Source organism: Rhea americana, unplaced genomic scaffold (assembly GCF_003343005.1).
Source record: "Rhea americana isolate MKP2758 unplaced genomic scaffold, rheAme1 scaffold_15, whole genome shotgun sequence".
Taxonomy (NCBI): Eukaryota; Metazoa; Chordata; class Aves; order Rheiformes; family Rheidae; genus Rhea; species Rhea americana.
In genome coordinates this window covers 5,090,119-5,105,466 of record NW_028185594.1, presented here as the reverse complement: position 1 = coordinate 5,105,466, position 15,348 = coordinate 5,090,119, and the positions used below count along the sequence as shown (strand labels likewise).

At 37.5% G+C, this 15,348-nt stretch overlaps 1 protein-coding gene across 1 annotated transcript in view; it reads right to left on the bottom strand.

Annotated features, from left to right (window-relative positions):
- MPP4 (MAGUK p55 scaffold protein 4) overlaps positions 1 to 14,424 on the bottom strand; it is a 21,127-nt gene extending 6,703 nt beyond the window's left edge. The window contains exons 1-14 of the mRNA XM_085299410.1: positions 14,364 to 14,424; positions 12,023 to 12,144; positions 11,528 to 11,605; positions 10,716 to 10,796; positions 9,999 to 10,130; positions 9,222 to 9,303; positions 7,915 to 8,000; positions 6,787 to 6,858; positions 6,151 to 6,347; positions 4,967 to 5,031; positions 4,063 to 4,080; positions 2,993 to 3,031; positions 2,188 to 2,208; positions 979 to 993 (exon numbers count right to left, since the gene is read on the bottom strand). Of these exons, the coding sequence (XP_085155536.1) occupies positions 979 to 993; positions 2,188 to 2,208; positions 2,993 to 3,031; positions 4,063 to 4,080; positions 4,967 to 5,031; positions 6,151 to 6,347; positions 6,787 to 6,858; positions 7,915 to 8,000; positions 9,222 to 9,303; positions 9,999 to 10,130; positions 10,716 to 10,796; positions 11,528 to 11,605; positions 12,023 to 12,144; positions 14,364 to 14,409 (1,054 nt within the window). The 5' untranslated portion in view covers positions 14,410 to 14,424. The remainder of the gene's footprint in view (positions 1 to 978; positions 994 to 2,187; positions 2,209 to 2,992; positions 3,032 to 4,062; positions 4,081 to 4,966; positions 5,032 to 6,150; positions 6,348 to 6,786; positions 6,859 to 7,914; positions 8,001 to 9,221; positions 9,304 to 9,998; positions 10,131 to 10,715; positions 10,797 to 11,527; positions 11,606 to 12,022; positions 12,145 to 14,363) is intronic.
- Positions 14,425 to 15,348: the final 924 nt, after the last annotated feature.

The window sequence follows — 15,348 nt, the reverse complement described above, 5'->3', positions numbered from 1 at the left end:
AGGGTGGAGGGGTAGAGAGGGGGGATGAGAGAGAGATAAATAATCTTTGGATCAGAGATATCCCTGCCCAATATTCCAGTCTAATCATTTTCCTCCAATTCTTTTTCTTGTCCCCATTCTCACGCTTTTTCTTGTGATGGCTTAACCATTCAGGTTAGCCTTCTAAGTCTCTATACARATCTTTTAAAACATTTCTTCTGCCAGAATCAAAAATATCAGCTCTCCAACAGATCAATTCTCTAACAACTTTGAAACAATTCTAAAGGTGATTTAAAAACAAGTGTTTACATCTCTCTTTGCAAAAGACTCCTTATTTTCCCCTGCTGACTCATCTGGCTGTCCACAAGCTGTGCATTTTGCCCCCTTATTTATGCCTTACTAAATCAAGAATAAGACAGGGAAGATGCTCTTGCTTTGGAACAATTATTGCATTTAAAGATATACCTACATTGCATTCACTTGCAAAGCATGAAACGTATCATCTTTTAACATTATTTGATTTGACGGTTCCCATAACCACTCAAGTATCAAAACAGTTAGATGCATCTTAGTTGCTCTCCTTTCATGTCTACACACTCTTTACTACTATCAACTTTTTTWWAAAAAAAAATCGCATCTCTTCCTCCTTTTCTGTATGCACTAACAACAGCTTGTATGACTGTGGAATGAAACAATTTGACACAGAACTGCTCAATCAGGGAAGAGTTAGGCATATTGTTCAACTAAAATATACTGATACCATTTTTATCTTCCATTCTTTTGAGCTGCTGTTCAATTCTCTTAGCACTTCTGCCTTGTCTGCCCTCTGTTCTGCAGTACAGAATGCAGTACGGAATTCTACAATGAACCAGCAATTCAGCTGTTGGGTATTGCAAGGGGCATACTGTTCCCCAATAAGCCAGACAACCTCTAATAGATTACTGTTTAAATCTAAAGACAATGGTGGGAGGAGGGGGAAGAGGGGGAAATTAGTGTTACCTTCTTTAAGCTCTTCTGCATGTTCAGATAGACAGAGACATAAAACAATTAGTTTTGAGGAGACAGTCTGTATAGAACTAAACAAAAACAGCCAGCATGGTCCAATACATTAAAGAAGTTCAGGAAACAGATACTGCAGGCTTTAAAGCCAAAATATGCCTAATGAAACATGGAGTGTGAATACTCAGCTCCCAAAGAGACAGCTACAGCATCTAGGTCAGGACTGTACTTGCAAAACACATAACATAGATGTTCAGCTACTTGTTAAGGTGGGGTGAAATGCACAATAGGAATGATATTTGCAATTTTATTCCTGTATCTGGATACAACAGGAGAGGCAACTGAGCAGTGAGTAGTGAATAGGATTGCAGGAGTAACTCTCTAATGAAGTTACCCCAAGYATCCTGGCCTGAAATCAAGAGACTGCCTTGTAGACCTACAGACCTTGGTTCTGTTTTGTAAGCTTTGGGCACTGACAGTCAATGACCTGTGATAGGCAGACATGACCYTACTGGCACATAGGAACTTTGTGAAGAAATAAAAAGCAGTAGGAAATAAAATTGACACTTTCCCCACAAGATCACCAGTTATCTCAGACAAGAAGTTTAGGSGTCTTGGAAGTCTTAATTTATTTTAGAAGACTGGATTTGTAGAACTCTGAATATGTTGGGGATACATGGCTGCCCCTGAAAAAACAGCTTTAAAAACAAAACAAAATACTGATTGGTTGCATGTCATATATAATGCATTTGGTTTGTAAAACTATTTTTGCTTTTTGTATGCCAACCATGCACCCAGCCAAGACTAGAAAAACTGTCTTCYCTATCATATCATCAGTTCCTACAGGCACTAGAGGCTCAGGCCTTCCATCACAGCAAGGTAATCCAATTATCCCTCCTGACCTCAGTGCAGTCCTTGCTGCCAAAGCTTGCACAGGCATACCTGATTAGAATTTGATAAACAGATCTGTTACTGATGCACAAGCAGAAACACTCACACTTACATTGCCTCTGTGGGTTACCAGGACAAAAAACTTACTACAAAGGCAATCAGAAAGCAAGAGACTTAAATCAACATGGTTTTACAGAATGGCTTTTCACACCTGAATGCCATTCTAGTTTCATCTGTTTGTAAGCCACTTGCTTGTCTATGGACACCCTTCCAGCAGCAAAATAGCAAGGAATGTGGAATTAGGTCAGAGGAACTTACCAGATTCAAATGCTTCTTCATCTTTTTAATAATCCAGATAGCAAAAACAGTAAAATTTTAAATAGAATTCTTTTCTTGCTATAGAATTTTGGCATCAGAAAATTTCCAGCTCCTATCAGTCCCTCCCACACACTTTCTCCACTTCTTTCTACACTATGGTAGTCAAAATCCAGCTTTCCATGCTTGAATTAACTGTCTAGTCTCTCTCCACACAATCTTTTTTCTGGAAATCTGTTCAGAAACTGAATATTCTTGTTCCTGATAGAARTATGTGCAGAAATAAAGCAAACTGTCATAGGAACCAGGAGATGCTGCTCTGTACATAGTATTTTTGTTTGTGTGGCAGCAAATCCATAGTACTTACTGTAACTCAAACTTACAGCTTTGAGGCATACATCTACCCCCCTCTCCCCCCGAGCCCCTAACAGGAACTCGGGTCGGGCTTGGATCTGGGCCTCTAGCTAAAAGACGTACGAGTAAAGRATGTAAGGGCAGGGGGCTTTGGCCATTACAGCTAAAGTCCAATGCCTGAATCAATGAGGTTAGATCTCATTTGGAGGAATATTTTTAAGCATGATCATTYATTTCAGCAGAATACTTCACTATAACCAGTCATTCACTGTACAACAGAACTGCAAACTATTGAAAACACTGATATAGTATAAGATTTTCAGGGTATAAAAAAAACGCAATTTTCTACAGTTAAGGTCACTAGCAGACTAACTCTCTATCTGGGAAAGAGAAACAGGTTTTGACTAGTTGCTACCTTGAAGCAGACAGAATAACCTCAAATGAAGTCAGTTACCTGTTTCCACACACTTTTCATCAATCTGCATGTCATCCTCTGTAGATCAGCACAAGATGAGAGAAGAAAAGAAAAAACAAGTCAGTTGAATTCAGAAAATAATGGGTTGGAGGGAACTTTACAAATCTTGCAAGACTGAAAYCAGACATTAGAAAAAATGCTTTGAAACTCAAATCAGCTGTAGACATGTAAGGACTTCACCACTGTGACACTTACTGATGTTCTCTTCAGTGAGCAAACAGTTGTTCTTAAACCAATGCTGTGAAGGGCTTATGGCTGAGAGCCAAATATATCTAATTTGAATTCTCCTTTTGAAATAATAAAAGGTTTAAMTTGGCTGTCATTCTGTTTATCCTGCAGATGTCTACTATCACAACAGAACAGTTTTTAACTCCTCTCCTCCCCTTCAGCCTTTGCAAATGGGCATCATTACAGTATGCTTCATTTAAGGAAAGGGTTTTGTTTAGTTGACGTTGTTTTTTCTCCTCCTCTTGTTAAAAATAAAGAGTGATTCAGCTCTCTCTCTGTCCCCAGACCACATCAGCTCACATCTCTGAAATGCAATGTCATAGGTTTGGGCAATATTGGGGGCTTATATTACACTGTTTTGTTCTTGTAGCCAGGCCCAGAGGAAGCTATATTCCAAGTGCAGGGGCATGCAATCCATCARTCAGATCTAGTTCCAGTTCCAAACTCCTTCAATCCTAAGTATCCGCCAAATGTTAGCCTCTAAAGCAGTACTCAGACCTGCTCAAGTCAGCTGCTGAAGGGTAGAGAGAATGAGGAAAAGGCAGTCTTTTGTTTTTCCAAGCAACCCATCCAAATTCTCAGTTCCCTACCAAACACTGCATAGCTGAAGTTACCAYTTCAAGAATATTTCAAGTGAACAAAAAATTGCTTTCAATCATGCTATAAGCACACAAAATGTCAAAAACTTGGCAAATAAACAAAAGAAATCCAAACAGACTTAGTTCTGGCAGCTATTAAAAAAGTCTRTAAAACATGTACTATATTCTGCCAAACAGACTCTAGGTACAGGTACACAGTATAATCCCAACACCACCTCCTACCTTCTTCTACAGTGCTTACTGCCCACAGCACATCCATTGAAGCAGTTAAAAATACAAGAAAATTAATGGTGAAAGAGAGCACCAGCTCTGAGAAACAAGCAGAGTAATCAGTGTGAGAAGAATCCTGGGCAATGAAACACAAGAACTTAATCTGAGATATAAAGAACYATAGGGAAAAAAAGGGTGATGGAGGGAAAAAATAATGTATTCCTTGTCTGGGAAAAAATTACGTGTTTACTGCAAGTTAAATTATAGCTGGCAGAGCAAAATGTAATTGTGATTGTCAACACAAATAAAGTAAAAGGCAGCAGTTCATCTTAGACCTCAAGGAGAAAAGCTGTATCTTTTTCCCAACAGTTCTGATGACACAGAAGCATTCTAAAAATTAAAGCCATTCAAAAATGGAAATATCTTAATTAAGAACATTTTTTAAAGATTTACCAAATGAAGTGGCACAATTTTAGTGAATGAAATGCAGTATTTAATACATTGCATGACATTTTCCAGTGCAGAACTTTATCTGTGTCCCTAAAAATTCCTCAGGCTAGTCCCATTGTCACATCAGATTTTTTCACACTCATTAGCTATATCCAAGGCCCAATTCCATGGGCACAGAGAGCTCCTGGCTATTACATACTTTAGAAGGAGCTGAATTCAAAGCTGCTGTCACAGTCACATCCTAAGTACACTGGAGATGATGAGCACTATCAGTCCTCCAGGTGCCTCTACTATCAAATATTTATTTCCATGGAAATACTTAACACACTCCTGAGGTTACAATACAACTTCAGGAACAAGGTCTTTTTAATTAAACTGAATTGTATGAGCTTAGATTTCTGTATTCTTGGAAATGGAGACAAGACCTTTCCTCCCTCCTCCATCATCCAAATAGCTTTTCACTCACATATTGATGATTTGAGGCAGAAATGGGGCTGAAGAGGCTGAGACCACCAGAATTCTCGCTGCTTCCTGCACAGAAAGGAATTTATTGCAGTTAATAAAGAAACAAGTTGGTTCACAAGGCCATTATGCTCCAGTTAAGTTCACTGCTTACATAAGATGAAATTAGTGCTAAGCTGAACGAAGACACCAAGAACAGAAACACAACCAACGTCTTCGCTCACTGAAGTGCTGAAGGAAATCCAGCTTTCTGTTGGAACCATTTGAAGGCAGTTTCCACATCAGCAGCCCAGAAATATTTTAATTTGGGCTAATACACAAGGACAGGCACATTAACCATACCGTGGTACATGCTTTTAGAAACAGACTAGAGTACCAGTGCTACAAGTGGTAGTTTTGCCTCTATTACTACACAGGACTTTTTGCTTACAGCCTCAGTCACAACTTAGATTTGCAATTTTCATTATACAAACTACAGCTAGGTTTACATACAGTATAAATTACAGCTTTTCCCCTACAATTGTGTGGCCTGACCACTTTGAGTGTAACACAGGTGGGGCATATGGTTAGAAGACTAAACTGAGAAGTATGCTATAGCAATTTACTATTTCTGAAAGCAGCCTATCTGAAAATAACTTGGTATTTATGCAGAAAATAAGAAATCTTCATTTATCCTCAAAAATTTTTTCCAATCTTTTTCCCCTCTTTTAACCTGTCAACTCAACTCTGATCAAAAAAAAAGTCACTCACGCCTCACAAGATACTTTTAAAAATATTATTCATAGGTACAGCTATGCCCTTATATCATACATTTAGTATCCTACAGTCTTCTCTATGTTTTATATTTTAAATCACAGATGATGGTCTTAAGTAGTCAAGTCTCTTAATTTCCACTCAACTTTCAGCTGCTACCTTCTACTAGATGCCTAAGCAGCCAGCAAAGGGACTGGGCAACCACTGTAAACCTTTTAGACACCAATTTGAGGTGAAACAGGTGCTTTTAAAAGCCATTTCTCACATAGGAGCTCTTAAGAAAAAGAGAGTAAGAAGCTGAAAAACAAAATATAGGAAAGATGACTTGTCAGCTGCTCTGAATCATAATAGTATAACTGATACAAATTTTAATAGAATAAATGAGTAATTGGCTTGTTTTTAGATTTGAAGTCAGAAACATTAAGACTTACTTACCTTCTAAGAAGATGATTTGAGGGTATGAGTCCAGCACAGGCACTGAGATCTGAAACTTTTCTGGCCTGCCACCAAAAAGCATCATTCTGGTCCACGATCTGGAGTATTTCACCCCTTTTAAAAGGCAAACCTGCATCAGCACAAGGTATGGCAGGATCCTGCAAAGGCCAGTAGTCTGCCATTGCTCGCACGTATAGCTGGTAAAGGACATACACAAGAGTAAGTAGAAGATTTCTTTAGAACAGATACAACACCAGCTTCATAATCACACAGCCCAGTATGGCTGCTACTYAAGTCAACTCATGAAGTCAAATTTTGAAAACAAGATCAAGTCCCAAATCCTAACTATTCATTAAGGAAAAATGAAGCAGCCTTGTACACCGAAGAGAAATCAGGCTTCAATCTATGGATGACTCTAAAGACTCCTTTATTATCTTAATATGACTATACTTCAACTTATCTTTACTGCTCCAGCAACAGTACTGATGTCAGCTGAGAGGCAGCAGAAAAAAGGTGAGGCCTGCTTAAGGGCTGCAGTGAACTTCTAAGCAACACTGAACTTCTGAACAAACTGTCCATTAGACATTATTGGATTAACTGTGCGCAGTAGAATCTCAAAGGAGGAATGAATCTTACTGTTGTTTGGTTACTGACAGGCCGATCAGAAACTGGAATTAATTTGAACATAATTGTCCCCTCAGACAGGGCCTAAATGAAAGAAAAAAACAAACTATAATATAACTGGTATTCAACACAAATAACCAAGCATAAGCATAACCCAGCATGGCTTTGAGACTACTATAATTATATAATTTGAGATTAATATTTATATTACAGAATGGATTTAACTTAGGCCGACTGATCCAGTACATGACATTACACTGTGTTCTTCTAGAAGAGCAAGCAAAGAAATTTCAAAATCTTGCTAAGTATTTCTAGTTCAATGAAATCCACAGTGCATTGCAAATACATGTAATTTCACCATTCATCCAGACCAAGCTTTTCTACTGAAGTCTAATTTAAATTAGCTGCAGGTCTGGTAAGATAAGTGATGCAAAGCGGGGGGGGGAGGGGAATAATAAATATATAAAAATAAAGAACTCCAGTGAAGTAGGTATTTCTCATACCTAGTCAGGGCAACAACACTGAAAAAGACTTGATACTCACCATATACAGCAATATCTTATTGACTGGGACTAACTCTTTGCAGTGAGGAACTCTAAAAGACTGCTGGCAAAGTAGTGAATAAGTAACAGGGACAGTTTAGTAGAGATTTCTTCATGCAAAAAGGGAGCTAGCTTACAAATTCATTATTTTACTCTGCCTTAGTACATTTTGTAATGCAGAACTTGTATATAGAACCTTTCCACTACTTTCTTGTGGAAGACGAACTGAGTGGAATGTCCAGGAAAATTATGGATAAGTAAAGTCTGAATGAATTAAGATTTTCCACAGAAGCTGAAGGTGTAAAAGCCACAGTAAAGTTTGTTTCTGTCCAGGACAGGGTTTAGATTAAATTCTTGTTTCATACACGTCTGCTTTTTAGGCTTAAACATGCACAAGACTTGCTTTGTTTTCATGTGAACTTCAGGTACAGTAAAGAAACTATCTGAATTTTCTATTAACACATACACACAAAAAGAGCTTCCCCCTCTCAAACTTCAGTATCTTTTTTTGTGGGGCAGGGAGGAAAAGGAAGGAATGTAAAGACAACATACCATTATTTCTAAGGTACAAAGTAGAAAAAAAAAAACAATTCAATACCAGAATATTAATAACTTGCTCTGGCTCAAGTCCCTCAACAGGAACTCCGTTTACTTCCACCAATTTGTCTCCAGCATACAGCAACCCTAACAAGGATGAAAGCAGTAGTTTTGTCACAGCATGGATGATAGTATGAGAGGAAGGGAGAGGAAAAAAATTCACACCCAGCAACCATGTGATACATCACAAGTGCACAGTTGTACCACAAGTTTGGAAGTCAGCTTTGAAAGTTTTATGTATCAAACCTGCATTTCAGAAAAGCATTTCAAATTTAAGCTATATTGCCTCTGGATAGGGCTACAGATTTCTGTGGGTCAAGAAATGCACATGCTTAAGTTTTCTCATTCCTTCCTGCCTCCTTCATATGATACCTTCACAATCTCTTAATGCTTTGCCCTAAAAGTAGCAGAAATATTTCAATATAGCTCCATTTCCAAAAGCCATTTCCAAATCTATTCCAGCAGAACCCATTATACTAATAAATCAYGAGATTTGGAACGAGGCCCTCAAAGACTCCTTACTGCTCAGATGCAGTGGAATGGCTTAGAACTCATCTCTAGTCTTTATGAAGTCTTCACAGTATTGTTTTGCTTTGCTGGACAATAAACACTATCACATTTTCCTTCAACTTAAAAGTATTAAACTAAGAACTTACTCGGCTGTTACATGCATATTGATTTTTCTTCTGTAGATGAGGCCAGAAAATGCTGAAAAACTACTACTGTTCAATTTYACCATTGATGCTTTACTTTTTAGTTATTTTACATTACCCAAAGAACATGGAACACTCAATTCTAGGATGACAAAGTAGTAACATTTCCAAGACAGCTCCTTGAAAATTACTTAGCAATGAATGTCAAAAAAGCGTTCAGTAGACTAGTGCCAAAAAATATTCCAATATATTCCTCAGAGCCCACTTTCGTCCTACAGAATCACTGTTGACATTTTCCATTTCTCCATTGGGGAAATGAGCTACTAGTGCTCACACTACATTGCAGTTTTGGATATTACTGATCAAGCTCATGCCAGATTTATCCAGGTGTTGGTGTCAAGAATATGTAATAAAAAAATTTGCAGTTGTACCTCAACTCACTCTCTAACATGGGACATTCAAGAGAAAATTAAAGAAACTGGAATCAAAGTCACTGCGACGTATCACTATTCACACAGTGCTGTCCAATATACACATCTCTGCTCTGAAGGAAGACTAATCATAGAAGCAATTCGATTGTCTTACTTTGAATATGAATATCTCATTTCATTTTTCTTTTTTTTTTAAACATTGCCTTATTTCAAATGATACATACCACTTCTGTCTGCTAGTCCACCATGGATCACACGGGCAACTGTTATGTCACCTGTTATCTCATGGCGTTTAATGGTGGCACCCTGCCAAATAAAAACAAAGGAAATAAAGCACACTGATCACTGAAGAAACCCTCTAAGTTTCCTTTCAAGACACAAGSCTGATCTTTCACAATGATGAAGGCATTTAAAGATGCTACTTTTTTAAAACTGCACAAATCTAGCAGTAACATATCATTAGTAGTAATACTGGCATTGTACTGTCCTTCAACATCTCCAACTCCTATCATACTAAAATAACCTCAAGTGACCAACTGTAACAAAATTTTCCTATCTCAAATACTACACTCATCTTTTCCAAAAMCAGACTGATTAAACCAAACCATGTTTTCAGCTTGTAATACCAAATATTTTTTAGAGAGTCTTTCAGGGTCCCTCCTCCTTTCCTTCCTCATTATTTTGTCCAAGGGAATAATCTCAGTCATATTGGCATTTTCATACTCTGAGATAAAAACATCTGCTAAGTGTTCAAAACCTGACTGGACAAAGCCCTGAGAGCAACCTGCTCTAGTTGTCCCTGCACTGAGCAAGGAGGTGGGATTAGATGACCTCTAGCAATCCCTTCCAACCTCAGCCACTCTGTGATTCTCTGATTCTGTAAAAGCTGCACAAGAACACACACAGCCTCTGACACTCCTGGAAAGAAAGTGATATGCATATGACATTATTCAATAGTGCATAAGGATAAATAATTTGATAGACATAAGAAAGTCCTTAACCAGAGGCTGCTTGTTTTTCACTAAGCAGACAATCCTCATAGCTTCCTCATTCTCAGGTATGTTATCTGGCAGTGGCGGAAGAGTTGGTTCAAAATCTTTCTGGGCCACAGTATCGTGAGCAGATAACAAGGCCTGTTACAAACAAAAGACAAGCAAACAAATAAACTGACAAGCAAAGATCACATAATACTACAGCTCTAAACAGTGATTAGTCAGGAACAGAGGTTAGAGATGAAGTTTGGACATGGACATAGATCCCTTTGACACACTGAAGTTTTCTTTGTTTTCTCCACCTGGGAATTCAAACTGCAAAATAAAATTTTAAGAACAGGCCCTCTCTCTGCCTCCTTTAGAGAACTCACAAAAGAAACATCCCCTCTATCTGGTGCTCTAGTGTAAGAATGAAGGTTTTACAAAAACAAAAAAAAAAAGTGTTCTTTTTACGTGTCACTATTCTGCCTCAGCAGTTTAGAATCTGTCTCAACTCTGTAAGAGACAACTGTCTCAAATATAGCCCTTAAACAAAATGCAGACTACTACAAGTACTTCAGATATACAGTCCACATGCGAATTCACAGCTAGATTAGTACATGACAAGACAGAATTAAGCCTCTTCTGGCTCCTTTGCTAATTCCTGTGAACAGCTGGCTATCTGTTTCCATTCCTACTGCACACCTCTCTATGGGAAAACTCTTTCTTTCTTTAAGTAGGCCTTGCCTTTAGGTGTGGAGCTCTCAGAAGTCGCTTTAGCTCTTTGATCTCTCTGGACTGGGGGGCTTCACGTAGTAACTCCATCACCTAATAAACGTAAGGGATAAAGCATAGAGACCAGTTCTGCCAGAAGATTATTTTAAAAAGAGCTGTATACTGAATTTAGAGTAACATGGTATAACAAGACTTAAGGTCTTCTCCTGTCCCCACCCCCATAAGATGATTGCTCTAGAATTGGACAGTACCATAATCAGCCAGTTTAAAAAAAGAAAAAAAGAAAACAAAAAAAGTTCAAGCAGAGGATGTACCAGTACCAGCTAGGATCAGGCTACCACTAGCAATCAAATAGATCTGTTTCACAGTGTGGACATTCTTTAATTTTTTCTCCTATGCTCCAATCAATTTCATCATCAGTGTAAGTTTCTCCACCTAGTCATCAACTCTCACTAATTCAGTAATTTAATAATTAATCAGCTATTATGATCAGACTGTTTTAAGGTATTCATAACACTGAACCACAGTGGAATAGGAAGAAAATTATAAGGTCTGTGGTTAAAGCAAAAAGTTATGTATTCATTACATTGGTCGGGACTTATGCAGCCTAGTGACAACAGCAGTATGCATTTCTCATCCCTCTCTGAACATGACAACAGTTGTCAACTAGTTTGATAAACGTGTGTGAAGAAAGGCTCTTTCAAATTTATGTAGCATACTCATGTATGAGACATGTAAAATAAATACAAGAGCATTCTTATCTGTAATTAAGCAGACTAATCTGGTGTTAAGTAAACCAATCTATTGTGTATACACAATCTTACCTCTTGATTCAACAAACATGCTTGCACTGTGACAGGAACTGGTCTTTTTCCAAGATAGTGATGGAGGCACTCATAGATCTATTGCATATCATAATAGATAAGACATAATACAATAATGATTTGCTCCGTTTACATGACTATTTAGATATATGAAGGACAATGTCGTATTTTCAGGAATTTCTCAGTACAACTAGAGCCAGAGGGTTTGTTACCAATTGAAAATGTTGAACACATCTGACATTGAGCCTGTAGGTCAGGCAGAGGTGTAAGGACAAAGAGCTTTTATTTCTAGGACTTTATGAAAGAGAATGTATTTTTCCTCAGCTTAACCAGAAGTATTTTTGCTCCTCTTGACTGCTGATACTAGTCCTGATATTAAAATCATTAGCAGTATGTGGAAATGAACATTTACTGTCCTAACATAGCAAAATGAGGTAGCTATCCACTAGATGTTCTCTATGAAGTCTTTTTATTTGCAACTAAAAATGACTTTACCTTTAAGAGTGCTTGCAGCCAGYGAGATCTGAGCAGGTCATATAACATGCCAACGCCATTGACATCTCTTTTACAGAGCAAACTCAGTTCTTGTAGCACTAGAGTCAGAACATGAGATAAACCTGAGCCCAAGAGACAGAAAAGTGCAACACATTTCAGTACAAACAGAAGATTGACTAAAGCCAACCAGTGACCCAGACCTTGAGAAAAGCAACTTACTTCAATTTAAACTTTCAAGAAATAYACATTGTTTCCTGTCAACTCTGCTTTAAAACCTCTCTTGCAGTCAACTCTTGCATGAGAGCTTTCTTTTGTTTTGTTATTAATCAGCAGGTTTAGGTCAATGCAGGTAATTTTTCACATACGCAAGAGAAAAACACCCAGGGAATCCCCCTAACAGCTTGAGTTCAAGCTCACACCTCTTGTTGAGAAGCAGTAGGTATGAGCAATTGCCTTGTTCATCTTACAGGCTACTCTTCTCAATGACCCACTGTTTGGACCAGAGATTGACTGTCTTCCTCCACTCTTGAGTGCATCAGACATCTTGGAGTATCGCTAAAATTGCACATTCCCACCAATGTATGTAATGTTATCAAACATTCAGAATGCCTCCCAGGAAAGGGGAAGAGTTGTTCTTCCTATCAGAAATGGTATTTGTTCTTTCAGGAACAATACCACCCCCAACCTAGACTGCCCCCAATCTATTAGGAACAAAAGTAAAAAAGTCACTGTCTTCCTGAAATTTCAAAGAAGCAGAGTGATGACAAATAGATTTGATATATTACACACAGTCAGGCGCCTACATGCAAACCGATGTTCTTTCTTTTTTTTTCTTTTCTTTCTTTTTTTTCTTTCTTTTTTTTTTTTTTTTTTTTTTTTCTTTTTTTTTTTTTAAATGTCCATGGCATTTACTTTCATCTCAGAAATGGCAACAGATTGTTTCTGGTATCTGGTGCTCTGCCCAAGTAACTCAATTTTTATGACACCACTAATTGATCACCATACCAAATGCTACAAGTTAGATTTATTCCTGTCTTTAAAGAGACTGAGAGTTAGATACTTCCACTGAAAGTCAAAAGACAGTAGGCTCTCAACTCCTGTGTGTTTTGGTAAGTCACAAACTGTCTTTTTGCTTTTCAGTACTGAAATAATCATACAATATGATTTTAAGTTAAGTTTTCTTCTATTTTTTTTCCTATATTTAATTTTTCACAACAAAAATTGGCATGTTTCAATGAGTAACACTGCAATGTAGGAAACACCGAAATAAAACTAAGGCTCAAGGAGCTGCTATATTCATGTCATCTGAAGTCAAAATGTCCAAATTATTTTTTAAAACTACAGCTTATCCAGCAGGCCCAAAATAATTGAATGCCCTCTACTGCAGACTCAACATGATCAGCTGCTATCATCCAGTAACAGCAGTTAACTTGAACATGGCAACCTTCTCTTTTACTTGCATCTCTCTTGAGCACATTTTCTATACCTGTTGATGGTTACTATTTTCCTACATCAACTCTAGGTCTTGATATCAACACTCATAGGTGCTCTTATCTTCTAATATAGTCTCACCAAGATTACTTTCTTTATGTATGACATTATACGCCCCTGCAGATGCGACTTTTGCCTCAATCACTAGGCAGAATTATTGAGTATTTAAACTGTGAAAGCCTGAAAATGTAGCCCACTATGAAAGCAATCATTTATTTTCTGGAAAGCAGACATCTAAGCACTCATGAAAACAATAATGAAGATCCTTAAACTCTATGGACCCTAGTTTGCTCCAACTTCTCTCAAGACAGATTGAGCCCCAGAAGGAAACACCATCAAAAACCTCAGGAATTTAAAAGGACTCTCTTGCACAGGAATCTCCTAGTGTTGAATAAAACACTACCTTTGGTAGAAACAATTAAGATCTTTTCCTGGTTGCTCTGTTGGAGGCAACTTGCACAAACTGATCTTCCCCAACAGTGCTAACCCTACAGCAAACTGGGCCAAAATAAGCCAAGAAGTTCCATACAGAGGCACAGACTTTCCAATTACAGAGAATCATTTCCTTAAGCAAAAGACCTCTTGCAGTTAATCAATAACTCCCAATGCAGTTGCTGAGACCATTGGCTTTATAAGTCAGAAATAAGCGCCAGGTATTCTCTTTTGACCTGCTCTAAAAAACTGCATACCACCACTAAGCATCAAGAATCATATCTACTTTCAAGTAGCAACGCTTTTGAACATGGTCATCCCTGCTATGACTCAACAGAAGAATAATTATGTAGAAGAAAGAATAAAATTTGTTGCCAGCTCTCCTTCATATGGAAAAACATATGCAAGAGTTGAGTACCATTATCTTGGCTGCAGATTGTTGGCACCTCCATCTTTTCCTTCATTCAAAGAGATTCCACTCACTTCTCTGAATACAACATTCGCATCAAGCAGGTTTCAGAGGTAGATGCTGAACTAGGGAGGAGAGCATATTCATTATTGCAATGCTGTCAGGTATTTTAAATTGATAAGAAAGCAGAACAAAAAAAGAATGGAAGGGATAATCATAGTGAACAACAGGTTATAAGTATAAATTAGAGACAGGAATCTCACTGGAAATTCAATTATCCACTAGCATTCAAAGGCAAACAGACCAATCTCAACTACAACATGCCTTTTAATTCTCCATGGAATTTTCACTAGTTTATTTTATTAAGCCTTCTAAAATAACAAGCTTTTTTTCCCATCATCTGCTCCCTAGCTTTTTAAATACACTATCATGGAAAAAATGGAAAAATACCTTTTTTTTTTTTTTTTTTTTTTTTTTTAAGAACTTAAGTTTATTTTAAACAAATATAGCTTGTGAAAAAGAATCATATTCAATAACAATTTACGCTTAGATCCACTTGTTATTGTCACAGAATATTAAAATGAAAGATTGAGAGTTTCTACTGCATTTTCATTGAGCAAGGGCATGATTTTGCAAAGAAGGGGTCCCTGTTTATATCACTGACAATTTAAGCTTTCTGACGGGTTTGTTCCACAAAGTTTTAATATTTTTCTCTGCATTTTCTCACCTCTCTGGTATCATCTCTCATACATTTATAGTTGGCTGCTACTCTTTGAGACAGTCAAAGAGCTTATTTTGAAATTTAAAAAACATCCTAAACCATCTTTCAATATAAAAGGGAAAATTGTATTACCTCATGATTCATATTTTGTATTTTAAAATAGTAATTGTTAGAGAAGTAAAGCAGGAAGCAAACACAGAGATTTATTAATTTGTATCCAAGCCACCCTGAACTTCCTGCATGGAAGATGATTTTGGAAGGCTTATTCGTGTA